The sequence below is a fragment of the Moschus berezovskii genome, chromosome 4, assembly GCF_049115385.1.
Source record: "Moschus berezovskii isolate FMDL1 chromosome 4, NW_MosBer_1.0, whole genome shotgun sequence".
In the NCBI taxonomy this organism is placed as follows: Eukaryota; Metazoa; Chordata; class Mammalia; order Artiodactyla; family Moschidae; genus Moschus; species Moschus berezovskii.
The window spans coordinates 8,896,965-8,923,449 of record NC_142463.1 but is presented as its reverse complement, the minus strand read 5'-3'; the positions used below and the strand labels follow the sequence as shown (position 1 = coordinate 8,923,449).

At 47.0% G+C, this 26,485-nt stretch overlaps 1 protein-coding gene across 1 annotated transcript in view; it reads left to right on the top strand.

The window, feature by feature from the left end:
* The window catches only part of CSMD2 (CUB and Sushi multiple domains 2), a 695,284-nt gene that overhangs the window by 133,161 nt on the left and 535,638 nt on the right, over positions 1-26,485 (top strand). The window contains exon 3 of the mRNA XM_088835123.1: positions 2,826-2,938. Within this exon, the coding sequence (XP_088691249.1) occupies positions 2,826-2,938 (113 nt within the window). The remainder of the gene's footprint in view (positions 1-2,825; positions 2,939-26,485) is intronic.

Here is a 26,485-nt window from a genome sequence, read left to right as displayed (position 1 = left end):
CGCTATATCCAGCAGTACTCAATCAGTTTCAAGAGATAGAACCCAAATCAAACTAACTTGAACAAAAAAAAAAAAAAAAAGAAGAAGAGAAAAGAAAAAGCAAAGGAAGGAATAAAGAATGTTGGTTCATGTAGAAGTGGGCCATTCTGCATGGCTGTGTGAAGGGTCTCCACGATGAATCATCAGGACTCTGGCCCCCTTCTCACTGTTCAGCTTTGTCTTCCTCTATATGAGACATCAGTTTCTCCACAGCAGATAGTGTCTGTGTAATGATACAAAGGGCTGATGACGGTCTTGAGCTTACCATCTAATGATTTAGAACTCCCAGATAGAAGACACTTGAAGTCTGTATGTCACATCCCATGGAAGGACTCAGAATGACTCTGCTGGGATTAGGTGCCCTCCTCCTTCTTCCCTATGCCTTGAGCCACTCCATAAAGATGAAGGATTTGCCATGATTGGTCACTTGCCCAGTTCTGTGGCCAGTGAGTGGGTAGGGTCCCTGTCAGAATCCATTGCAGTGACAGCTCTCTAAAAGAATGATGGAGGGGTAGAAGCCAAAGGAGTTCTCCAACCATACTCAGAAAGACCTTCCCTAGTAAGTAGATTAAACAATAGTTTGTTTTCGTCTAATGTGTGTGGTTTCATCATTTGACTTATGAATTTTTTGCCCTTGTGAGAAAAAGGGGGAGATAGAGACAGAAAGTCAGGGGCAGGGATGGGGAGAGAATATGGGATGATGGAGAGACTCTTTGCTGGTGTTTGTATACCTGAAAAGAAGATGACCTTGAAACGTATTTGGTCTCTCGTTTTAGTTTGATGACTTTGCCTTCTCTTTTCCTTCAATTTATTCTGTGTTAACCTGAATCCTATAAGGTTAGGATGGTGGGAAAGACAAGGGCTTCACCTTGCACAGGACTTTTCATGGTGGGTGTTACAAACATCTGATTTAATTTGGTTGAACCCAATACCCATGCCCTTCAGGGGACATCTGGGTGTCCAGTTATTATAGCAATGGGAGGAACAGAGGTGAACCAGGGGGCACCACAGATATCCCTTACTACTTGAAAATGGAGGTAAAGCTAAACCTTGACTTCCTCCCTGAGCCCTTCTGGGTATGCAGATGAGCTTCAGATAGGGAATAAAAGACAAAGGTGGGCAGGAGCCTGGCCACCCCACCGCCACCTTTGTGCACAATCTCATCACGTGTGGGGGCCAACCTGTGTGGATGCCTGAAAGCAGACTTCTTTCCTAAATATGTCCCCAAGTGTTAAGTGAAGGCTTCATTGTTTTATCTTTTTTACGTTAGAAGAATCTTTCAAAGATGACTCTCTTGTGCTGAAAGCATGTTATTTCAGATTCAACAATTCCTATCGTTTCACCCCTGTTTCTTTTTCTTCACTTAACTAGCGGGGAAAAAAAATTATGCATTTTAATTTTAAAAGCATGTACAATATGATCCCATTTGTATGAAATTATTTCATTGAATATGATCTGAACTACTGATCCTTCCATCTTTTTGTATGTCAACTGTCAAGAATGATTATTTCTAGATTGCATTGGGTTTTTATTTTTTGCTTTCATCTTTTAAAAATAATAGGCACTTATCATTTCTATAAAAGCAGTAGACCTATTCCTTTTAAGAATAAAGTCTATGGTAAGAAGGATCCACATTTTGCTACTTAGAGTTGGATATATTTTCCTCTGTATGTGAATAAATAAATACTGTCTATTGACGATCATTCATTGTAAATTTGTGGCAAAGTACACCCAGAACCTCAAAGGACCCCAGCCAGAAAGGGAGGAGTCAGTGTTACCAAAGCAAACTTGGGTCTGGTGCCCATGTGTAGTAATGTCATTGTCACCAGGTTGTGGTTTATTATAGGACACCAAGCAAGGAGCCCAGGTAGCTAGTGCTTAAAAAGTCCCAAATCCCCAAGGCTTTCAGGAAAAGGTGTTTAAAGACAGGGTGATGGAGAGGGGTTGTGAGTAAATGATCAGTGAGTATTCTTCTGATTGGTTGGTGGTGAGGTAACTGGGACTCAGCATCATCAAGCATCTGTTTCCAGTCAGTCTGGGGATCTATGTGCTGTAGGCTGCATGCAGTTAACTTCTTCCACCTGGCGGGTGTTTCAGTATCTGCAAAAGAACTCAAAGGACATGGCTCAGAATATTATTTTGGAGAAGGAAATGGTACCCTACTCCAGTATCCTTGCCTGGAGAATCCCAGGGACAGCGGAGCCTGGTGGGCTGCCGTCTATGGGGTCTCACAGAGTCGGTCACGACTGATGCGACTTAGCAGCAGCAGCATCAGAATATTATTTATAGCCTAAAGGTCCTTGACTTTGTTTAATGGCTAAACTCTTATTATTTTGTCTTGCTTGACTGTTTTCCTTTCTTTCTGCATTTTCTCACTTCTCTAACTAAATTTACCCGTTGGAACTTTGGGAAGGCCTAGGAGGCTACAGTTTATCTATAGATAAGATGCAGGCGGAGGCCATGGGTGGAGGGATCCTGTTTGGGTACATCAGGAGAAGAAACGGGAGGAGGAGAAAGAGAAGAGCCATAAATGAGGCAGACCTGCAGATTCGGGGTAGCCCATGGCTTGGGAGAGGAGGCCCCCATGTTTCTGTGGCTGGTCTCCATCACTTTTGCCAGGAATTACTTTATCTTGGCGCCCCTTGCACGTACCTGGTGTTGGACTTCTCTCCTGTCCTTCGCTGTGCCTAGATCAGCACCAGGCGTCCGGCACGTGCTCAGGAAGCGCACGAGGGATGTGCGGCCCCGGGGACGGCCTCCCTGCAGCTCACCTCTTTGTCTTGCAGGCTCACAGGCTTCCAGCTGCCGGCCACCATCGTCAGCGCGGCCACCAGCCTCTCTCTGCGCCTTCTCAGTGACTACGCGGTCAGCGCACAGGGATTCCACGCCAGCTACGAGGGTAGGTGTCTCCGCCTGGCCTGAGCGAGCCTGGGGCGTGAGCTTCGAACAGCCCCAGGCAGGGTCGCACAGCTCTCAGCTCCCAAGAAGGGCTTCTTCAGATTCAAAGCTCGTGCCTGTCCTAAGGAGACTGCTTCCTAACCAGTAACTCAGTTACTTGCATTGCTCCTGCCGTGTTGCTAGGAAGCTGAGACTTGAAATCAGAACTGAGCTTCTATCGTTTATCTTGAGGGTCTGGTAACATCTGCTCTCTCCCCTTAACTGGGTTTTGTTGTGTTTCTATTTTTTTAAGTTCTGTTTTCTCTGGGGCTTCACTGTATTACCAAGTACCTCGACTTGGTTTTGGAAATAAGGGAGATATAAACCCTAAGTGGAAGACATAAAAGAAGTAGCTTAAAAATATTTTTTTTGCTCACTATGGTGACCGCAAAGAGTCAGCTTTATATCATTCAGAGGAGAACAATCAATTTTTCTTTAACAGCAGAGATTAGGGTTTCTTGGTTTGAGTTATGCAAATAATTTCCATTTCTCTCAGCCTGTTTAACTATGGTGTTAGCATTCAAATTAACACTAATATCCTCAGATTATACACTATTATTATTATTAACTTTATTATATTAGTTCAGAAGGTGATACATCGAGATCGCTGTCATTTCCCTGTGAAATTTACATCTCATTAATAGGTAATTACGCTGCTCTTGGCTAAGACCCACACTGCTATTTTGTGTTGAGATCATTAATAGGCATACTTTAAGACTGTTAATGATAATTAATAACAGTAATGACATAACACCCTAGTAAAGCATGCCAGTTATGCAAAGGCTTTCTTCCTTTTGCCTCTGAGAACTTAATAAGTGATGCTTTCTTGAATGGAACTATAGGAATATAGAAATAGATACCACTTTTGTCTTGGCTAGGAATACACAACAGAAAGAGGGCAAATCCTACCTCCCCTGGCAAAATTCAGCCCTGTTGGTATTGGGTTGAGGGGACACAGTTTGGTGCTTTAAGCTAAATGATTTAGGGCTCCTGAGAAGGAACCTGAGGAGGGGTATCAGTTATTTTTAACTAATGATACTAAGAAGGCTCCAGAGAAAGTTTCACATGCCTTTAACTGAGGGCTTCTGACATAATGCCAGATTACTTTAACTGAGAGCTCCTGAAAAGACCTACCTGTCTTTAAAGTGAAGTGTCCTGGGATATCCCAATTTCTTTGAAACAAATAATCAGTTCCTCCCCAAAGCAAGACTGCGATCTTGGTCATCCTGGTTGTGTCCTCAGCCTGATCCTTTGGCTGTTAACCCAAGTCTCAGTTATAACCTCTTGATGAAGAGAGACGTCTTCAGAAGCTTCTTCCACAATCTTTCAGCTATGGGGAGACTGGTGGTACCTGGGGATGGAGTCATGGACACTAGAGCTGGTGGCTGCAGAGATCCCAGGAGGGGCTGGCACACAGGGTGACCTTGTGTGAGGTGTCCTCCTTTAGCAATGTTTGTGGATACATGTCTGACGCCTGGACTTCCATGAGGTTTCAGGGAAAAAGTGTCCTGTTGATCCCTGACTGGGAAACAATGCCAAGTGCTTCTCCATCAGCCAGAGCAGAGCTGAAGGTACATTCCCAGAGCCTTTAAAATCAGGAATTCATGGGAAGGTCTACAGGGGCATCAAAGGTGTGAAAATCCCTTATAATTAGAACCCACATTCTGAAAATATAAGGGTATGTGCATTTTTTTTTTTTTCTTGAAAGTGTCCAGAAGAGGGATCAATAAACTATGGCCCACCTGGCTAAATCCATCTTCTGGCTTGTCTTTGTAAATAAAGTTTTATTAGAACTCAGCCAAGCCCATTTGCTGTTGTTGTCTATGACTGTCTGTATGTACTACAACTCCAAATTTGAGTTATTGGCAGAAAGACCACATAGCTTGGGAAATTGAAAATATTTACTATCTGGCCCATTACAGAAAATGTTTGATGACCCCTGGTCTAGAACTGTGTTATCCTGTGCAGTGGCCTTTAAACACATGCCACTTTCATATTTACATTAATAAAAATTTAATAAAATTTAAAATTCCTTTTCCCAGTTGCACCAGCCTCCTCTCAAGTGTTGGGTAGCCATGTGTAGCTTGTGGCTCCCATATTGAGCAATTCAAGAACGTTTGTATCACTGCAGAGAATGTTTCTAGATTCCTAGACATGGCAAGCCGGACTTCCATCAGATTCACAAAGGGTCTGTGATTCAATGAGATTACACTTTAAGATAAAGTGGAGGCCAGCGGTTCCTTCCTCCCACCTGCCTGGCCTGGCGGCTAGCAGCCCAGACACATGAAGGATCAATGGTGCAGAAGGAAGGGCCTGCCCTATCTCAGCTGCATAATGGTACTGTGTTATGTTGTGCTAGGTCACTTCAGTCGTGTCCAACTCTTTGCGACCCCATGGACTGTACCCTGCCAGGCTCCTCTATCCATGGGGATTCTCTAGGCAAGAATGCTGGAGTGGGTTGCCATGCCCTCCTCCAGGGGATCTTCTGAACCCCCGGACTGAACCCTTATCTCCTGTGGCTCCTGCATTGCAGGCAGATTCTTAACCACTGAGCCAGCAGGGAAGCCCTTGCCTAATGACACCAGGTCTCTAAGTCATTGGTGTTGAGAAGACAAAGCTTCCAGGTGAGGCCCGGGCAGACCCTGGACAGTGCAAACAGGTTGCTGTGGTTGAGTGACTCTCTGCAGTCACCTGGCAGGGTTTCTGCCAACTCCGTGGTCTGTGTGGCTCTGTCTTTGTGCCTGGCAGAGTGACTCGCACGCAGGCATCTGTGCTAACGAGAGGCAAGAGCAGGGAAGCCAAGGCTGTGGCTTGATCTCACTGATCTGGCTCGGGACTGGACCACGGGGCAATTTGTGCATCCAGGAAAGTGTGAGTTGCACTGACTTTTGAGATACCCAGAGTGGAGGGGTCAGGAGGGCAGGTGGCAGAGACCAGCAGGGGCAGCCACCGCTGCGGATGAACCACGTGACATGTTATATCCACAGCAGTCAGGGGCTCACTCTATCACTGTACTTCTCATCAGGACATAAGACAACCCCCTGTTTAGGGATTTGCTGATTCATACCAGCTGCTTGCTCCTGGAAGTGAGTAAGTGGGTGACGCTGGGCAGAGTTTTAAACTCTCTGAGCCTTGTTGGAGGGAGGGGTTGATCCAGTGATCCAAAAGACATTGAAGATTTGGCTCTCCGGGGAAGTGAGCCCTACCCCCAATGCAGAGCCACCTTAGTCATTTGTGCTAGACAACAAGCAGACAGACAGACTGGCTCTAGAGACCCCCTCACCTCCCCCACCTCAGCCCAGGCTGCCCCAGCCCGGGCAGCCTCCTCACTTGCACTCTTTTGGACATCGCTGGCCCTTTCTAAATGCCATCAGGGCCCCACTCTCGGTAGCTCCCCTGGCTGACATCCCTGAAAGTCTGCTATCAAAAGCAGTCTCATCCTCCTCCACCCTCCTTGAGAGAGTGAAAAGTACAGATAAAGAACTGAACTGTTGCTAGGGATTTGGGAGAAAGGTGAAGTCAGGTGAAGGGTGTCAGCTCAGAGCTGCTGCCGCTTAAAGGAAAAGATCAAAAAGGCCAATCGTCAAAGCCCGAGATGACAGGAGATGCTTGATTTGTAATCCCCGGGGGCAAGAGTGTGGGCTGTGGCTGCGGACAGGAGGGAAGGGGATCAACTTTGTTAAGCGCTGACTGTATGCCAGGCACTTTACATGCATTATCTCATTTAATCCCCGAGACAGCCCTGTGGACAGACCCCACTATCTCCATCTCACAGATGCTGGAGTTGGGACTCAGGAGTTTTGTGTTCAGCTTAAGGCTACTTGATGACTGGGAGTTTAAAAGTAACTTTTCTGGCTCTCAAGACTATGCTCTTCTCCTGCACTGTACTCCCCACAAAACTCCTGAAGGAAAGCAGAGATGGGTGACTCTCTCTCATGGGCAAGTGGATTGGAACTAAGTCAGAGGCAGGGTGGACACAGTAAGCCTGCCTTGGCTTCAGCTTCCTGCTGTCTGGCTTGGGTCATCTCAGAGAGGCAATAAGAGATATGTCCAGACTCAGCTGAAGTTTCAGATAAAATACAAGATGCCCAATTAATCTGTATTTTATATTATTCAAATTAAAAAAATTTTGAAAAACAAATTTTTTTAACATAAGTATATCCCAAGTGTTTCATGGCACATCCTTTTTTTAAATTGGAGGATAATTGCTTGACAGTATTGTCTTAGTTTCTGCCATACATCAACATGAATCAACCATGAGTATACGTATTAATGTGTCCCCTCCCTCTTGAACCTCCCTGCCACCTCCCTTCCCATTCCACCCCTCTAAGTTGTCGCAGAGCACCGGGTCATGGAACATACTTATACTAAAAAAGTTGCTGATCCTTTGTCTAAAATTCAAATCCTATATTTTTAAAAAATATGTTTTTGGCTGCATCAGGCCTTAGTTGTGGGTTGTGGTATCTTTTGTTGTGGCACTCGGGCTCAGTAACCCTGAGACACGTGGGATCCTAGTTTCCTAACTGGGAATTGACCCCACGTCCCTTGCACTGCAAAAGTGAAGTCACTCAGTCGTGTCCGACTCTTTGCGACCCCGTGGACTGTAGCCTACCAGGCTCCTCCCATCGACCCCGTGGACTGCAGCCTACCAGGCTCCTCCCTCCATGGGATTCTCCAGGCAAGAACACTGGAGTGGGGTGCCATTTCCTTCTCCAAGGGATCTTCCCTACCCAGGGACTGAACTGGGTCTCCCACATTGTGGGCAGACACTTTAACCTCTGAGCCACCAGGGAAGCCCTTGCACTGCAAGGTGCATTCTTAACCACTGGACCACCAGGGAAGTCCCCAGTGTCCTGTATTTTTATCTGCTCTCTGGCAGCCTCATTCCCAGCACTGATCCCCAGGAACTCTAACCCCACTCATCTCCTCCTCCCGCTCCTCTTCCTGCCCAGACCTGCATGTCCCCCTCTGCCCAGCACGGGCCGCCCACTTACTGCAGAGGATGTAGCTTCCCTTCCTCCCTTCCTGTGAGTGTTCATTTGACAGCTCGCTGCACCTCCACGCATGTGCACAGATGCGGATCCGTGTGCACTTGGGGTTACACTGTGTCTGTAGTTCTGTAGTCTGGTTAATGAGGCTGACACTTTTCTGTGTTAATAAAATAGCCCTGCTTTGTTCTTTCTAATGAATATCAGTGAAGGAGCCATCGTGGTTTGCCTATTCCCCAGTTATTTAACCAGTCATCTTCTGGGGACATTTAAGTGAAGAACATCCTTGTACATACAACTTAAACCCTCATCTAATTATCTTAGGATAAATTCTTCGAAGTGCAATTGCTGGGTCAAAGAGTGTGTCGATCTTCCATTTTAATACATAATCCCATGGTATCTGTCGGAGAAGGCAATGGCACCCCACTCCAGCACTCTTGCCTGGAAAATCCCATGGACGGAGCAGCCTGGTAGGCTGCAGTCCATGGGGTCGTGAAGAGTCGGACACGACTGAGTGACTTCACTTTCACTTTTCATTTTCATGCATTGGAGAAGGAAATGGCAACCTACTCCAGTGTTCTTGCCTGGAGAATCCCAGGGACGGGGGAGCCTGGTGGGCTTCCGTCTATGGGGTCGCACAGAGTCGGACACGACTGAAGTGACTTAGCAGCATGGTATCTGTAGGAAGATCTTACCAGGATGTAAGAGGGCCCATCCCTGCTCTTTACCTACATTACACGTTGGGGAGTTTTAAGTTAGTTTCATTGATTAAAATAGGTGTGATGAGATCACGTTTGTGGTTATAATTTGCATCTCTCTGATGATAGGGAAGGTTGAGCACCTGTCATCACTCTCTGGCCTTTTGTAGATCATTTTGTAAATTGCCTGTCCCTGTCTCTGCCTACTTTTCTTTTCGGGTGTTAGTATTTTTTTCTCATCCTTTTTGTAAGTGGTTTTGCATATTAAGGCTATGAGTTTTATGGGTTTCCTTTTGATGTGCAGCAGTTTTAATTTTTATGTCACCAATTTTTAAATTTTTAATTTCTCTTTGATAATCTACCTTTGGTGTATGCTTAGAAAGGCCTTTTCCATGCCAAGAACAGCTAAATCGTCATTTAGATATTCCTCCGATTCTTTCAGCATTTTATTTTTCCACTTTACTTCTGAGCCCCCTGGAATTCAGCTTGTTTGTCGTGGTTTCAGTGAGTCTGTCTCTGACTCTCCCATGTTCTCTGTGTCCTTCTGTCTGTCTGTCAACGCGTGGAAGCCTCTTCCCTCCCTGCTTTGCCTCCCTCCTCCCCGGCCCTCAGGCTGTCTCTCCGACACTTCTAATCTTACTGCCGTTTAGACGTTGTTTCTCCCAGCTGTTTCTCCCATAGGCTTCACACCTTTTCCACATATGACTGTCAGATGTAGGGGATGGCTTCTGTCTCTCCCAGGTTGATCACCAGACAGACAAGAGTTATAAGCAGATCAGAAATGTCAGTTAGAGTCTCTGCAGGTTTTGATGCTTAACCCTGGCGGAGCCTTTTGCGTTTCAGCAGCATCATTCATAAGCAGTCACTCTGACACTTTGATGCAAGACAGCCCATCTGACCGCTCGTTCCCAGTCTATTAGATCAATTTAATCATCTACATCTAAAAACAGGTATTTCTGTTTTGTTAAATCTAACTATCATCTTGGGGTCTCCCTCTCAAAAATACAAAAGGCTTCCTTAAAAAGAAAAATCACTTATTATCCTCACATGGAAACTAGGAGGAAGAGAAACACTTATTTTTGCAAATTCCCTGGTTGCCGTAAGGGAGAGGCTGCATAATACAGTGATTAGGACTTCAGGTTCTGAGTTCCAACGTTATCTGGAATCAAACCCCATCTCTGCCACTCACTTGCTGTGTGACCTTGGGCAAGTTATTTCATTTCTCTGAGCTCATTGCCTCTGTAAAATCAGCGTAAGGATTTTACTTCATAAAGTTGTGAAGATTAAAAAGAAAATACACAAATCACATAATGTGCTCAGCACAGGGACTGGCAGATTGTCAGTGTTTGATAAATATCACCTAATGAGTGAAGCCACCCTTCCCCTAACCTCACTGGACTGAGATTATTTCAGGAGATGCTCACTCTACAGGTCACAGTCCCAGCCCCACCCCAGCACCCTGACCCTGTGTTTGCATAAAATCCTCAACCCAGTTGTTCATGGTGTGTCTGGGCTGAGAAACAGACCTTGGCTTCTGTGGGGAGGAGCAGAGGCGTCTCCAAATCTGTGAGCTCCAGCACTGCTGGACAAACTGCCCACCTCACAGGGATGAGGCTGCAGGCCCTATCCCCTGGTGGATTGGAGCTCATGGGGCCAATGCCAGGAACTTAGTCTTTTCATGGCCTCTTCTCTTTGTGTCAGAGATGTTGGCTTTAGGGCTCATGACGCCAATGACACATCCAGCAGACCTGAGACTTTGGGGATCATGGACCTGAAAGTTGTGACTGTCTCCAGACACACAAACACAAAACACTTTACCATATATTTTTCATATAATTCAGATGCCCTGAAGCCCATCTGTGAACCGTTGGTTCACCTGAAAAACAGTCCAGAGAGGCTGACATAACACATAAAGTGGCTGGTAGAGATTCTTTCATTCATCAAGCTGATATGTATTGAGAGCTACTGTGTGCAATGCCCAGTGTTTCAACTAAGCACCATCCTCACTGTCGTGATTTACCCCTGCCACCCCTACCCACCCGCCTGCATGAAGGGAAGAGAACAGGGAGGAGCTCAATGTAGTGCCGCTTCTTCGTGAGTTTTGCTCCCAGTGCAAGCCTGTTATGTCACTTCTGCCTGCATTTCAGGCAGATTCTTTGGCATTTGAGTCACCAAGGAAGGCCCGTAAGGATCCACAGCATCATGGAACAGGGTCAAATAGACACATCCGCGAGGGACAGATGGATAGAAATGGAGCTCCCTGTTGTTGCTCTCCAAGAGAGGCAGGTTGGGACAGAGTGTGCTTTCCTGGCGTTTGGAGGGATGGTGGGGTGGAGGTGATCATGTCACTTTGCACACCAGGAAATTGAGGTCCAGAAAAAAGGACCCTTTCTGGTTTTATACCCTCCTGTAATTAGACCTGCTGATTCCCCTCTCCTGGCCTTTCCGACAATTTCCTCATTTTGAAAGAGTTCCCCAATTTGGGGGCATTCTGCAGACATCTCAAAATTGGGCTAATGGAAGCTATTTGACCATATACATACATACACTGAATATGCAATTTGTACCATTCGGGCCATCGGTTGCGGGGAGGTGGTGAATATCCATTTCCTCTGCCCAGGAGGGGACGGTGTGTATGCTTGCTGAGTGAACCTGCTCCGTTTCCAAGGGCTCTGCCTTGGGAGTTGGAGAACATTCCTTTTAATCAATACAGTGGAGTAGCAAATTAATACACAGAGATGTGACATTTGAGACAGATTGGGCAGCACTTCTCCATAAGTGGGGAGTCAGGATGCATTTCGTATCACGTCCTCAGTAACCCCACAAATAGCTCATCATGCACAGTGATATTTTCCCCCTTTGGGGAAGGATATTAACATAGCTTGAAGATGGCATCCTACCAGATTCTAGTGCCCTGGCCCTTCTTGTGTCGAGGTGTCAGAAGACAGGGGATGAAGGAGAAGCTGCATGTTCAGGCAGCCGGATGGCTGGCAGGCAACAGGTGCGTCCGCTTTACTTCTCTGACCCCGTCCATTCGTTCACTCTTTCAACAAATATTTACTGTACACTTGCTCTGTGCCAGGTTCTAAGGTAGACTTGAGGAATATGAGTGAATAATAAGTGGCCCTCGTCTTCAAAGAGCTCTGAGACCTATAGTGAGTAAGAGCAAAGGAAAGGAATCCAGGAAGAGGTAGCTTCAACCCTGGCCAGCTCTGCCATCTGTGCATCTCCCAACCTCCCTGAGCTGGTTTCTTGCAAAAGAGAAATTGCAGCGTCCACCTCAGTGATTTGTAATGAGGGCCAAAGGAGTTGTAAGTCAACAAGAAAACAGCAAATATTGTATCAGTTCAGTTCAGTTCAGTCGCTCAGTCGTGTCCAAGTCTTTGCGACCCCATGAATCACAGCATGCCAGGCCTCCCTGTCCATCACCAACTCCCGGAGTTCACTCAAACTCATGTCCATCGAATTCGTGATGCCATCCAGCCATCTCATTCTCTGTCGTCCCCGTCTCCTCCTGCCCCCAATCCTTCCCAGCATCAGAGTCTTTTCCGGTGAGTCAACTCGTCGCATGAGGTGGCCAAAGTATTGGAGTTTCAGCTCCAGCATCAGTCCCTCCAATGAACACCCAGGACTATTAATGTATAAATGTGGAATCTAGAAAAATGGTAGAGATGAACTTGTTTACAAGGCAGAAATAGAGATGCAGATGCAGAGATCAAACATATGGACACTAAGGGGAGAAAGAAAGGGTGGAATGAGTTGGGAGACTGGGATCAATATATGTGTGTGTGTGTGTGTGTGTGTGTGTGTGTGTATAGACACTAATATGCATGTGTGTGTGCTCAGTCGCTCAGCAGTGTTCGACTCTTTGTGATCCCATGGACCGTAGTGCACCAGGCTCCCCTGTCTATGAAATTTTCCCAGGCAGGAATACTGGAGTGGGTTGCCATTTTCTCCTCCAGAGACTCTTCCTGACCCAGGGATTGAACCTGCGTCTCTTGAATCTTCTGCATTGGCAGGTGGATTCTTTACCACCGAGTCACCTGGGAAGCCCATACACTAATATATATATACACACACATACATATATATATGCACACACAATAAATAACTAATGAGAGCCTGATGTATAGTACAGGGAACTCTACTTAATGCTCTGTAGTGGCCTAAATGGTAAGGAAATACAAAAAAGAGGGGCTATATATATACATATAGCTGGTTCACTTTGCTGTTCAGCAGAAACTAACACAACATTATAAAGCAACTATACCCCAGGAAAAGGAAAGGTTAATGGCTTGAAAGTGTCCAGTACAGTCTCTAGTCAAGAAACATGCCTTCCTTGACCAAGTGGAGAAGCCTGCTCTCCTGCCTAGTTGGCTGTTTGGATATCAAGACTGAGTCCTGCTGTGTCCCTGTTGTGTGACCCTGGACGAGGCTCTGAGCCCCTCAGCTCCCTTCTATGGGACATGGGATCACTCTCTCTCCCTTTCAAGGAGAGAGTGAACATTTGTGGTAAGGTACAGAAGGCACCTAGCATGACATTTGGCACGTAGTAGGTGCTACATCAAAAGATGCTCTTAAAATAAGGCCTGATGTGTTTGGGAGGGGTGAAAAAAAATTATTTGCTGTGACAAAATCTTTTGTCAAGCTTTGTGGATCTCCAAGAGCAAGGGATGTCTCCTATTTTTTTTTTTTTATTTCTTCTGTTACTGCAAAGCCTTAATCTGGGGCTTGGCACACAATAGGGATGCTACAATACTAGCCACTGCTTGCCTGTCCTAACCTGAGTTTCTGCTAGTCCTTATCGGGCTTTTGTGCAAACTAGCACAGCTGGCCACCCTGAGGGGTTATGTGAGCATATAGCTTAGAATATGGGATAGAGGCTGAGTTTTAGTTCTCACCACTCTCTGCTTGGGCACCCTTTGGCAATACTCAACCTGAGTAGTTGTACATGGCGCCCTTGCTCCAAGGCCCTCCTCTTAGGAGTCTACAGTTACCCACTGTCCAACAGCAGATTCAAAGAGTCATTAGAGGCAGGGTGCAAGGATCTCAGGAAGCTTTCACTTAAAACCTTCTAATTACTTCCCAGATGGCGTGCACACTCCTTACCTGGCCCTCAAAACCTGGCATCAGCCCCACCTCCATCCCCTTCCTCCTCCAGCCACACTAGCTTTGTTGGTCTTCGGATTCACCGTGCTCTGTCTCCCCACCCACCCTCCAGACATGCGGAGTCCCTCTACTGTACCTTCCTCGCCCACCCAGCCACTCTCCTCTGCCTCTCTGTTTCCTTCCAGTCTGTTTAAACCAAATCCAGAGACTGCCCCTGGTGCCCAATACTCCCTTACTTTCCTTCTTAGCTCCCAGGCGTCTCCTCCAATCACCAGCGTCCTTGTGTATTTCCTGTTCTGTGTGTGCCTTCTACCCTCTGGTGTGTGCTCCTTGACAGTGGAGAGAACTGAGACAAAAGCCCAGGGTCTAGAGGAAGTATCCACTCTCGACTCAGCCAGTTAGGAGCTAGTGTGGGACTTTGAGCAGGTCACTTAACCTCCTTTGACCTCCGCCGTCACAGGGACGATAATAATAGTAATACTTACTCTGTTGGATCATTGCTGGGAACAAATGAGACAACATATGTCGAGGGTTCCTACGGTGCCTGGTGAGGGATGAGCACTGAGAAGGCAGACATGTGGGCTCTTGCGATCACAGTTCACAGCTGCAGCTAACCCAGGATCTGACGTCGGGTAGATGCTCAGTAAATAATGATGGAATAAATGAGTGGATAGGGGTCATTTCACCCAATGTAACAGAACAAGGTTTGCTTAAGGTACCCTGGACTGTCAGGAAGATCCCCTGAAGTAGGAAATGGCAATCCATTCCAGTATTCTTGCCTGGAAAATTCCATGGACAGAGGAGCCTGGCGGGCTACAGTGCACAGGGTCACAAAGAGTTGAACACGACTGAACATGCACATCATCCATCCATCCACCTGGGACTGTGTCTTCAGTAAAAGATTCAGTTTTGTTGCATGTACCACTAAGAAAGAAAAAAACCAAAATGCTCCCGACTGAAGTATGACATGCTTTTAAGCATCGATTTTAAGACACATCCTAATTTCAAAAATGTTAAAATATGGAAAATTGTGCTCCCTAGAATTGATGAAGTATGATAATGACTAATTGCTTTTGACCACCTTTCACCCCTTTTGGGGTGGACTCATCGCTCGGACCTCTTCTCGGACCCAGAGCTCTCCGGCCATCAGGGCTCCTCCTTTTCAGCATTCAAGTGATGCCTCTTGCTGGACATGTGATCACCTCTTAATTCATTATCTCGGCTCCAAGTCTCATTACTTCTCAATTTTCTGCATTGAACTCTATTTAACACCTATTAGCACAGGTCTTGAGCTGATAAATGACCTTCTTGTGGGAGGCAGTGGGATGCCCCAGTCTTAATCCTGTTTTTCGTATCTGTGCTGAAGACAGGGGAACCCACGGAACCCAAACATGGGTCCCTCAGGACCACTGCCAGCCACCTGCTAGCCCCTCCCATAATGGCTCCCAAGGCACCAGGAATACCACTGGATGGGGACCTGAACGTGCTTGTTGCCTCTTGGATGGGAGATGGGAGTGTCAGCCTTCAGCTGCTCCGCTGGCCGTGACTGTAGCTGGATATACTCACCTGTCTCTTTCCTGTGGCCTTGGGTCAGGTGACCTTATCAGAGCTTCCTCCACTGACCTCTGTCCTGGAGGTCAGGGGACACATGTCCTTCTCCTGTCTCTTGCTTGTGGGAACCTATCTCCCACTCGTGAGTCAGTCATCAGGGAGAGGACACTTCCAAATAGAAGTATCGGGATTGAATATTCCCATCCCATGGCTTTCTATTAATCGATAATTTGGGTGTGATTAGCCACTGATTTGACTTATTCTTTCCAGCCTTACCCTCCATTAGTGTGGGTAACTGAGGTTTGGACCCGTTGCTCTTTCATTGAGCAGCAAGAGAGAAAAGCACTGGGCTCTGATCTGGAGATCTGGTGGTGGACGGATGGCCTCTCTCCTTCCCCTCCCCACCCTGTGGAATGATGGGTGTTGCTTGCTAGTTGTTTCCTTATACATGCTCTGGATCTCTGAGCCCAGGGCCAACCTCTGAGATGAAGAAGACAAAGGGACCAGCTCTGCAGCACCCTCGACATGACAGGTCCAGACATGCAGTGGGAGCTTTGAAGACATTGCTACACCACTGGCAAGCAAGGCCTTAGGAATTCCCACTGTATACAGAGGGAAGAAGGTCCAGAAAGGTCAGTTACCTTGCCTGAGGTTATACAGCACCTAAAGGTCACACTGTATTGAAGGCAGGGGGAGAAGGGGACGACAGAGGATGAGATGGTTGGACGGCATCAGTGACGCAATGGACATGAGTTTGAGTAGGCTCTGGGAGTTGGTGATGGACAGGGAAGCCTGGCGTGCTGCAGTCCATGGGGTCGAAAAGAGTCGGACACGACTGAGAGACTGAACTGAACTGGACTGAAAGGTCATGCACTGAGCTGAACTGACAGGTCATGCACAGTTTGAAAATCAGTTTGAAAATCAGTTTGTTTCCAAAGCCCACCTCTTTCTACTTGATGCTGCCTCCCCAGATAAGCCCCATATACAGCAGGGGTCCCCAACCCCCTGTTAGGAACCAGGCTGCACAGCAGGAGGTGAGCAGCTTCATCTGTATTTACAGCTGATCCCCATCACCTGCATTACCATCTGAGCTCTGCCTCCTGATGGATCGGCAGCAGAATTAGATTCTCATAGGAACTCAAGCCCTAACCCCAAAGTCAAGGTGGAATATCTTGAGACCCTGGTGGCTCAGATGGTAAAGAATCCACCTGCAAGGTGGGAGGCCTGGGTTCAATCTCCGATAGGGAAGATCCCTGGAGAATAGAATGGCTATCCACTCCAGTATTCTTGCTCAGAGAATCCTCATGGATCGAGGAGCCTAACAGGCTACAGTCCATGGTGTCGCAGAGTCGGACACAACTGACCGACTACGCATAGCACAAATGTAATAGCTTGAGTCATCTCAAAGCCATCTCCTCCTCGCTGGTCCACAAAACAGGTCCCTGGAGCCAAATAGGTTGCCATACAGCTCTCTGAGTCTATGCCACCCATGTCTCCTGACCCCAGAGAAAGGAGGGGCCACAGAGAGGCGGGGGAGGGGGGCAGCTAGCCCATGACACTGAAGCACCTCCAGGGCCGACTGTCCTCAGCTGAGCCTTGCTGAGGACTCTGCTGCTACCAAGGGACCCTGTCCTGAGGGTGATGGCTTCACGTCCATGCTCTTCACCTCCCTTCCCACTCTTCATGTCCCGCCCCTCCCACAAGACCTGTATCCAGCCTCAGATTAGGAGTGATGCAGATCAGGCTTGGTCATGTGTTAAATACCAGGAGTTGACCTTGTGATGTAAAGGGGTGCAGAGGAATGGGCAAGCCAAGCACTTTCCAGCCTCAGGGCCTCCATACACTCTGTTTCCTTTGCCTGTACTGCTCCACTCCGATGGCCCCCATGGCTCTCTCTGTCCTCATGTTCAATTCTCCGGTCAAACATCCCATATCAAAGAGGCCTTTCCTGATGACACTATATAACACAGCTGTCCCCACTCCGTCACTCCGTCACCCGCACTTCGACATATAATACAATTATCTATTTGCTTCCTGTCTGTCTCTGCTACCAGAATATGAGTTTCCTGGGGTCAGGGCCTTTGTCTCTTTTCGTTGCTGTTCTTTGATGAACCTTCAGTTCCTAGAACAGGTTCTGATGCATGTTAGGTGCTTAACAACTATTTGGCGAATGAATGAAATCGAAGGCCAGAAGAAAGAAAGAATGTGTGTGTTTGATTTCCTGCAAGAAATCCTAAGGGGTGGAAATGTATTAATAAAGGACGAGAAGCTAGGGCAGCAGCTGGATGTGGGTCAGGGGTCAGTTCATGCAGGACCTGGGAGGTGCCGGAAGGAGTTTGGGCTTAATTCACAGAGACAGCCAGCCCTTCACCAAAGTGTTTTCTGTTTTTGGCTGTGCTGGGTCTTCAGTGTTGCATGAAGACTTTCAGGGGCTACTCATTGTTGCAGTACGTGGGCTTCTCACTGCGGTGGCCTCTCTTGTGGAACATGAGCTCTAGAGAGCGCGGGCTCAGTAGTTGTCCTGGGGCATGTGGAATCTTCCTGGACTAGGGACCGAACCCTTGTCCCCTGAGTTGGCAGGCAAATTCTTAACCAGTGGACCACCAGGGAAGTCCCCACCAAAGAGTTTTAGGCAGGGAGCTGATGTTGCGAGATATCTGCTTTAGAGATGGTGAGGAGAGTAGGGGGATGACTGGAGGCTCGGAAGCCGGTCACAGGCAGGGACCTTTGTCTGGCACAGAACATGCCTGGACCTTTTTCAGCCCCGGAGAGGCTACAAGGACAGAGAGGGAGCCAGCAGGGCTCACATCACACAGCCCACATTCCCTGACGGGGAGCATCTAAGCTGTCTGGAACAGAAGGAATGACCCACAGATGGAGCAGTTTGGGTTCCCCAATAGCTTAAACAAAAGCATTTATATACTTGTCTGTTCTACAGACATTCAAGATGGGCCTGTAGCTCATTGAACAAGCTCACCTTAAGAGTCCCAATGAACAGATGAATGTCCAAGGGTGGGGGTTTCTAATGATAAGTGATGTGGATGAAACCCTTGAGATCATACTTGGAAATTTGGCAGATGATTCCAAGCAAATGCATTGGACAATGAGGATTGTAAGGATGACAATAAAAGCTAACATTGCTTCAGCTCTTACCAGGTGCCAGACACTCTTATAAATGCCTTACATTTTAGCATTTAATCCTTACAACGATCCTATGAGGTACGCACTATTATTATCCCCATTTTGCTGAGGCACAGAGAAGTTAAGTCACTTGCTTGAGGTCACACAGCTACTTAAGAGGTAGAATGTGGGCTTGACCCCATGCATTTTGCCATCAGCCTGCAAAAGAGAATAAGATAGTCTCACACAGTTGAGATTACTGAATCAAAGCAAAACACTCCGCTACTGTAGGGAGCAGTGCCCAGGTTGTACTTTTGTGTGTGTGTCTTCAGTCACGTCCAGCTTTTTGCAGCCCCATGGGCTGCAGCCCACCAGGCTTCTCTGTCCATGGGATTCTCCAGGCAAGAATACTGGAGTGGGTTGCCATTTCCTTCTCCAAGGGATCTTCCCAACCTAGGGATCAAAGCCATGTCTCCTGCATCTCCTACATTCGCAGATGGGTTCTTTACCACTAAGCCACCTGGGAAGCCCTTGTACTTTCAGTTCAGTCGCTCAGTCGTGTCCGACTCTTTGCGACCCCATGAACTACAGCACGCCAGGCCTCCCTGTCCATCACCAACTCCCGGAGTTCACTCAAACTCATGTCCACAGAGCCAGTGATGCCATCCAGCCATCTCATTCTTGGTCGTCCCCTTCTCCTCCCGCCCCAATCCTTCCCAGCATCAGAGTCTTTTCCAGTGAGTCAACCTGTCGCATGAGGTGGCCAAAGTATTGCAGTTTCAACTTTAGCATCAATCCTTCCAATGAACACCCAGGATTGATTTCCTTTAGAATGGACTGGTTGGATCTCCTTGCAGTCCAAGGGACTCTCAAGAGTCTTCTCCAGCACCACAGTTCAAAAGCATCAATTCTTCAGCAATCAGCTTCCTTCACAGTCCAACTCTCACATCCATACATGACCACGGGAAAAACCATAGCCTTGACTAGACAGACCTTTGTTGGCAAAGTAATGTCTGTGCTTTTTAATATACTATCAAGGTTGGTCATAACTTTCCTTGGAAGGAGTAAGCGTCTTTTAATTTCATGGCTGCAATCAGCATCCGCAGTGATTTTGGAGCCCAAAAAAATAAAGTCTGACACTGTTTCCACTGTTTCCCATCTATTTCCCATGTACTTTAGAGAACCTAACAAAAAGAAAACGAAGCACTAGTTTGACTATATTCAAATGTTTAAAATTCTGTACAATAAAAAGTGTACATATATATATATAGGGACTTCCCTAGTGGTCTAAGTGGTTAAGAATCTACCTGCCAATGAAGGAGACCCAGGTTCGATCCCTGGTCTTGAAAAATTCCACACGCCGCCAGGCAACTAAGCCTGTGTGGCGCAAAGACTGAGCCCAAGCTCTGCAACATGAGCAGTCACCACGGTGAGAAACCTGGACCCCACAACTAGACTGAAGCCCACACTCAAAAGTAGAGAAAGCCTGCATATGGCAATGAAGACCCAGTGCAGCCAAAAAAAAAAAAAAAAAATCTAAAAATGGAAAGAGGCACAGTTGACTGTTGAATAATAGTATGCCAGCTATGGCAGGAAAGGGTTAATCTCAATATTATGTAACCAGCCTGTCCAGAGTGGTAAGAAAGATATGTGGAGTTCATCTCAGAGGAAGCTGAGCCAGCAACTCAATACACAAGAAAGCGATTTTGTCTTGCTGGCAATGAAAGTCATGTCAAACACGTTAAAACAATGAAACAACACCTTGAAGAAACTGAAAGTGAAAGTCACTCAGTCGTGTCTGACTCTTTGCGACCCCATGGACTCTACAGTCCATGGAATTCTCCAGGCCAGAATACTGGAGTGGGTAGCCTTTCCCTTCTCCAGGGGATCTTCCCAACCCAGGGATCGAGCCCAGGTCTCCCACATTGCAGGCAGAGTCTTTACCAGCTGAGCCACAAGGGAAGCCCTTATCCCTAGTCAATTAGCTCAAAAAGCCTTTCTAGGACATGACACAGTGCTGGGGTGTTTGCAGAGAAGCGGGCATGCTCACACATTGCTGGTGGCAATGGAAATGAGTCCTCTGGGGATCCAACTTGACAACATGTGTCAACAGTCATAAAGTACTCATGTCGTTTGACCCAGTAATTCTCCTCCTGGGATTATATCCTACAGAAATAATTCAGCAGCAGAAGAAAGTTATATGCATGAAAGTGTTGATTTTAGCATTATTTATAATGATGAAAAATTGGAAACTGTAAAAACGTCCAACAATAAGGGAACGACTAGGAAAATTATGGTATATCTACCTAATGGATTTATGCAGCCATTTACAATTATAATAGCATTATTTAGTAATCTAGAAAGATGTTTATGATATTATTTTTCAGTGAAAAAAGCAGAATGCAAAAATGTTTCCCCATATTTATTACAACTGTGGAAACTAGGTCTTCTTGTGGACAGGGACTAGATGGAAGTTAAAAAGGAAAGAATTGATACGGGAGGGCAGTGAAATTGTGGGTGAGTTTTTTAAAAGTCACCTTTGTGGCTGCTCTAGTGTGATTATGTGATAAAGAACAAATGGGAGAAAATCCAAAATCAGAGCGTAAACCAAAATCAACAACAGTGAAGTCCTGGTTTATGTGAAAACGACATAGAGGTTTCAGCTTGCTGTGAGTGAGGTGAGCCAAATATCACATGGCTGGATGGATAGAGATATGGACTCCCCGCATAATAAAGCAGTGATCAGGATGAGGTGTTTTTGAGGGTCTGGGACTGTAAGTCCCATAATACCCAGCACACAGTAGGTATTTTGGAGGAATGAATGAGAGGAGTAGTGATGGTCCCACGAAGAATGATTAAAGGCCTGGCTGTGACTTGAGAACTAGCCACAGAAAAGACAAGTTTTTTTTCTGGATTCCTCCAAAGAGCCAAGCAATGCCCAATGCATAGATGTTCGAGGTAAGTGAATTTCAGCCAAGAATCAAGAAGAAATTTTACGTAGCCTTAATTATCATAATCTCGATTAGGCTGCCTTGTGAGGGAATGAGTTCCCCATCTCTGGAGGTAATCAAACAAGGGTTTGATTTATCAAGATCTGCCAGCAGTGCTATTAGCATACTTCTCAAAGTAGAGTGTGCATTGGATTTCATCTTAATATCCCATCGGTGGTAAGATACACTTATTTTATGTACCACTGAGAAAGAAAAAATACATTTATGCCTGTGCAGTCACACACACAAGGGGGGCAGAGTGAGTCAAATGCAAATGGATGTTTTTAAAAAACAGGAAACTTCAGAGGCAGATCCTGCTGGTGGCCTACACACTAGCTAGCTTCAGCCCCTAGTCCCCAGATGCACACACACATGTTCTTTTCCTAATGGAGATTTTTTGGTGTGAGCAGCTTAGCTGAATTGGCTGGTGTGTTTCCCTAGATGCCTTCTAAAACTCTTGACAAATCTAAGAGTCACTAATTCAATGGCTCTGTGGTTCTATAACTCACTACTTTAAATCAGCAATTCACCATCTATTAATTCAATTGACTTTGATTCCAAAGCATTTTCTAATCTCTGGTATTGGCCTGGACCCTGCCAATCAAGTCCTATTGACTCTGAGACAGCAGTGATAAAGGCACATGCCCAGCACCTCCATCCCACAATCCTCTCCTGACCCACATTCCAGCACCTGTGGAAGTGTGGCAGCCTTGTGTGATCTCAGAGGCTGCGAAGGGCTTGAGAAAGCAAGGTAGGGCGGCCTCACCTGGAGCATCAGCCTTCCTCAGGCACAGGTAAACCTAGACCCAGTGCCTTTCACTTTGCCAGTTTCCCACCCTCTGCTGGAGATAGAGGAAAACAGGAAACTGCCAGGACAGTAGAATGAGCTTGCATTTTGGAACCATATAGTTCTTGGGTCAATCTGCCATGACCTGTGTGTCATCTAGGGAATGCTTTATAGTATCTCAGAGCCTCAGTGTTCTCATCTGTAAAATGGAGTGAATATATGAGCGCAGTGAGATAACGCCTGTGCTCATCCATAGCTAAGCTCAAATGCGGTAAAGTTTGCTCCTCCTCCAAGGTCCCTTCTTGCTCCGGGACCACATGACCACATGCGAGTCTTCTAAGGCTTCCTTGTCCATCTCAAAGGGAGGATGAGATGTGGGATGAATCACTTCCTGCCTTGGGAGATATGTCCAGGAGGCTGTGGTTGCAGCAGCTCCACCCTTCGAGAGCTGGGGAGAGCATTCTTTTTTCTATGAAGCATACTCAGCTGTCTTGGAGATCAGCGTGGACACTGCTGTGAGGCAGCACGTGAACTGGTTGGCTTCTGCCTGAGGCTTCTTGGGACACAGAGTAGATTTCTTGGTATCTCACTGTCTAGTCAAGCACAAACAGAAGAAAATGTCGCAAATGGTGTAAAGTTATAGAAAATCTAGCTTTTTGGTTCATCCATCCATCCATCCAACCATAGGTTCAGCTCAGTTCAGTTGCTCAGTCATGTCCAACTCTTTGTGACTCCATGGACTGCAGCACGCCAGGCCTCCCTGTCCATCACCAACTCCCGGAGTTTACCCAAACTCATATCCATTGAGTCAGTGATTCATCCAACCATCTCATCCTCTGTCATTCCCTTCTCCTCCTGCCTTCAATCTTTGCCAGCATCAGGGTCTTTTCAAATGAGTCAGTTCTTCGCATCAGGTGGCCAAATATTGGAGTTTCAGCTTCAGCATCAGTCCTTCCAATGAATATTCAGAACTGATTTCCTTTAGGATGGACTGGTTGGATCTCCTTGTAGTCCAAGGAACTCTCAAGAGTCTTCTCCAATACCACAGTTCAAAAGCATCAATTCTTCGGTGCTCAGCTTTCTTTATAGTCCAACTCTCGCATCCATACATGACCACTGGAAAAACCATAGCCTTGACTAGATGGACCTTTCTTGGCAAAGTTGTGTCTCTGCTTTTTAATATGCTGTCTAGGTTGGTCATAACTTTCCTTCCAAGGAGTAAGCATCTTTTAATTTCATGGCTGCAGTCACCATCTGCAGTCATTTTGGAGCCCCAAAAATGTAAAGTCTGTCACTGTTTGCCTATCTATTTGCCATGAAGTGATGGGACCAGATGCCATGATCTTAGTTTTCTGAATGTTGAGTTTTAAGCCAACTTTTTCACTCTCCTCTTTCACTTTCATCAAGAGGCTGTTTAGTTCTTCACTTTCTGCCGTAAGGATGGTGTTATCTGCATATCTGAGGTTATTGATATTTCTCCTGGCAATCTTGATTCCAGCATGTGCTTCATCCAGCCCAGCGTTTCTCATGATGTACTCTGCATATAAGTTAAATAAGCAGGGTGACGATATACAGCCTTGACGTACTCCTTTTCCTATTTGGGACCAGTCTGTTGTTCCATGTCCAGTTCTAACTGTTGCTTCCTGACCTGCATATAGGTTTCTCAAGAGGCAGGTCAGGTGGTCTGGTATTCCCATCTCTTTCAGAATTTTCCACAGTTTATTGTGATCCACACAGTCAAAGGTTTTGGCATAGTCAATAAAGCAGAAATAGATGTTTTTCTGGAATTCTCTTGCTTTTTTGATGATCCAGTGGATGTTGTCAATTTGATCTCTGGTCCCTCTGCCTTTTCTAAAGCCAGCTTGAACATCTGGAAGTTCACAGTTCACGTATTGTTGAAGCCTGGCCTGGAAAATGTTGAGCATTACTTTATTAGCATGTGAGATGAGTGCAATTGTGCAGTAGTTTGAGCATTCTTTGGCTTTGCCTTTATTAGGGATTGGAATGAAAATTGACCTTTTCCAGTCCTGTGACCACTGCTGAGTTTTCCAAATTTGCTGGCATATTGAGTGCAGCACTTTCACAACATCATCTTTTAGGATTTGAAATAGCTCAACTGGAATTCCATCACCTCCAGTAGCTTTGTTCCTAGTGATGCTTCGTAAGGCCCACTTGACTTCACATTCCAGGATGTCTGGCTCTAGGTGAGTGATCATACCATCATTATTATCTGGGTTCATTCTATACTCCAAGGCCAAATTTATCCAACCAGAAACGTCCCTTGAATACCTACGCTGAATGGAGCCTGGGAAAACACAAGTGGACAAGACCCAATCCTTGACCTTGGACAACCATGATCTAGTTGGGGATACGGATAAGAAATCAAACAGCTGTGATGCAGCGTGGTGTGATCACTGCCTGAGAACTGAGGGCCTGGGGCCCGGTGCTTGCTTAGGTTCTAGGCGGGTCCATACCACCTTGTTCTTGCGCTTAGTCACTCAGTCATGTCCGGCTCTTTGCGACCCTGTGGACTATAGACCCCACAGGCTCCTCTGTCCATGGAATTCTCTCGGACAAGAGACTTCTCCAGGGCACTGGGGTGGGTTGCCAGTCCCTTCTCCAGGGGATCTTCCCGACCCAGGGATCAAACCCTAGTCTCCTGCATTGCAGTCAGATTCTTTACTGTCTGAGCCCCCAGGGACCTACTGGCCAACCACCAAGCTGAGTCACCAGCACCCTCCACCCGTGAAGCCCAAGGTGAGAGTTTGCCTGGTGCACTTGAAGAATACAGATTAGGCCATGTGTCCAGAGTAGAGCGGGTGGTGGGGAGAAGTAGGAGTTAATGAAGTCAGAGAGAAGAAGGGACCAGATCAGGCATGGGTTCTGCATGATGGGAAAGACTCAGCTTTTATTCTGAGCGTGATGGGACTCCCTGGCAGGTTCTGAGCAGAGGATGGCCTGATCTGACCTACAAAGGAGGGCGAGGGTGTGGGCAGGGAGACTGGTAGGAGTTGGCTGCAGTGATGCAGGTGACAGGTGAGGGGCCCTAGACAATTGCAGGAGCAGTGAAGGGTGTGATGAGGGGGCCAGTTCCAGGTAGATTTTGCAGGTGGAGCCTGCAGAGTCGACTGGTGGATTGGATGAGGGTGTTAGGGAGAAATCAAGGTAGCTCTGGGATTTTGGCCAGAGCAGCTGGCAAGGGTGGAGCTGCCCTTAACTGAGACAGGGAGCCCATGGGTGGACAGGCTTGGGGTGCAGAGATGGGGAACTCTGTTGAAACTATTCGGTGGGAGATGCTGGAAGACCTGGTGGTTAGGCAGGTGAATGGAGAGAGCCTGTCTGTGGGTATAAGTTGGAGCCTCTGCCCACATAAAGCTATGAGGTAGATGAGATGACTTTGAGAAGGGGTAGAGAGAGAATAGAGAGATTTGCTTTATTCCCCAAACTGCGTTTGTCCAGGATACTTAGAGAGGGCCCGTCACCCCTTTTCCCCAGGCATGCCTGTGGGAACCAGCTATGTCTGTTTCCTGGTTCTCTCAGTAACTGTCATTTCCGTTCCTCCCAGAGATCTGGGAGAGGGCAGGGCAGCTGGCAGAGGGCTGTGGACCAAGGGCAGTGTTGGCCTTGGCAGAAGACAGCCGGTCTCCACCCCAAGGGCTTACCAGCTCCCTCCATCTCTTCTGGAGGCAGTGCCCGGCATCCAGCAGGCGCTCAGGAAATGCTGGCTGAGTGAGGGATACAGGATCTTGGGAAAGTGGGAGAGCTGGGTGGGTTCTGCCTCCAGGTCCAGAGAGGATGTCTGTGGTGCTGAGAAGATGCCCCTCAGAGCAGCGAGGCAGGCTGTGTGGGGGCTGGGGGGCTGGGGCAGTGCAGACAGAGGATCGCCTGCAGCACAGGGAGCCAAAGCTCATCTCTGCCTGGCGGGCACCTGCTGCCCTGGGAACTTTGGATTGAAAAATCCATCACGGGTATGACAGTGAGTGATAATACTTGAAAGGAAATCCACGACGCTGGCTTTCAAAGCCACAGTCCCCAGAATGCCAATCTGAGCCTGGCTTCTAGAGCTGTGCCTTTGGAGATGTCCCCGAACACTCAGCCAGCTTGGTGGTGTGAGCCTGCCGAGAACAGTTAATGAAACTGGGGCTGGGGCTGGGCGTTGGACTTTTTCTCAAGGCTAAACATTGGTTTGCAGAAGTGAGGCCTTGGGGACACCTCACAGGTCCGGCCCCAGGAAAGTGATGGCTGGTCCTGGTTACAGTGAAATGC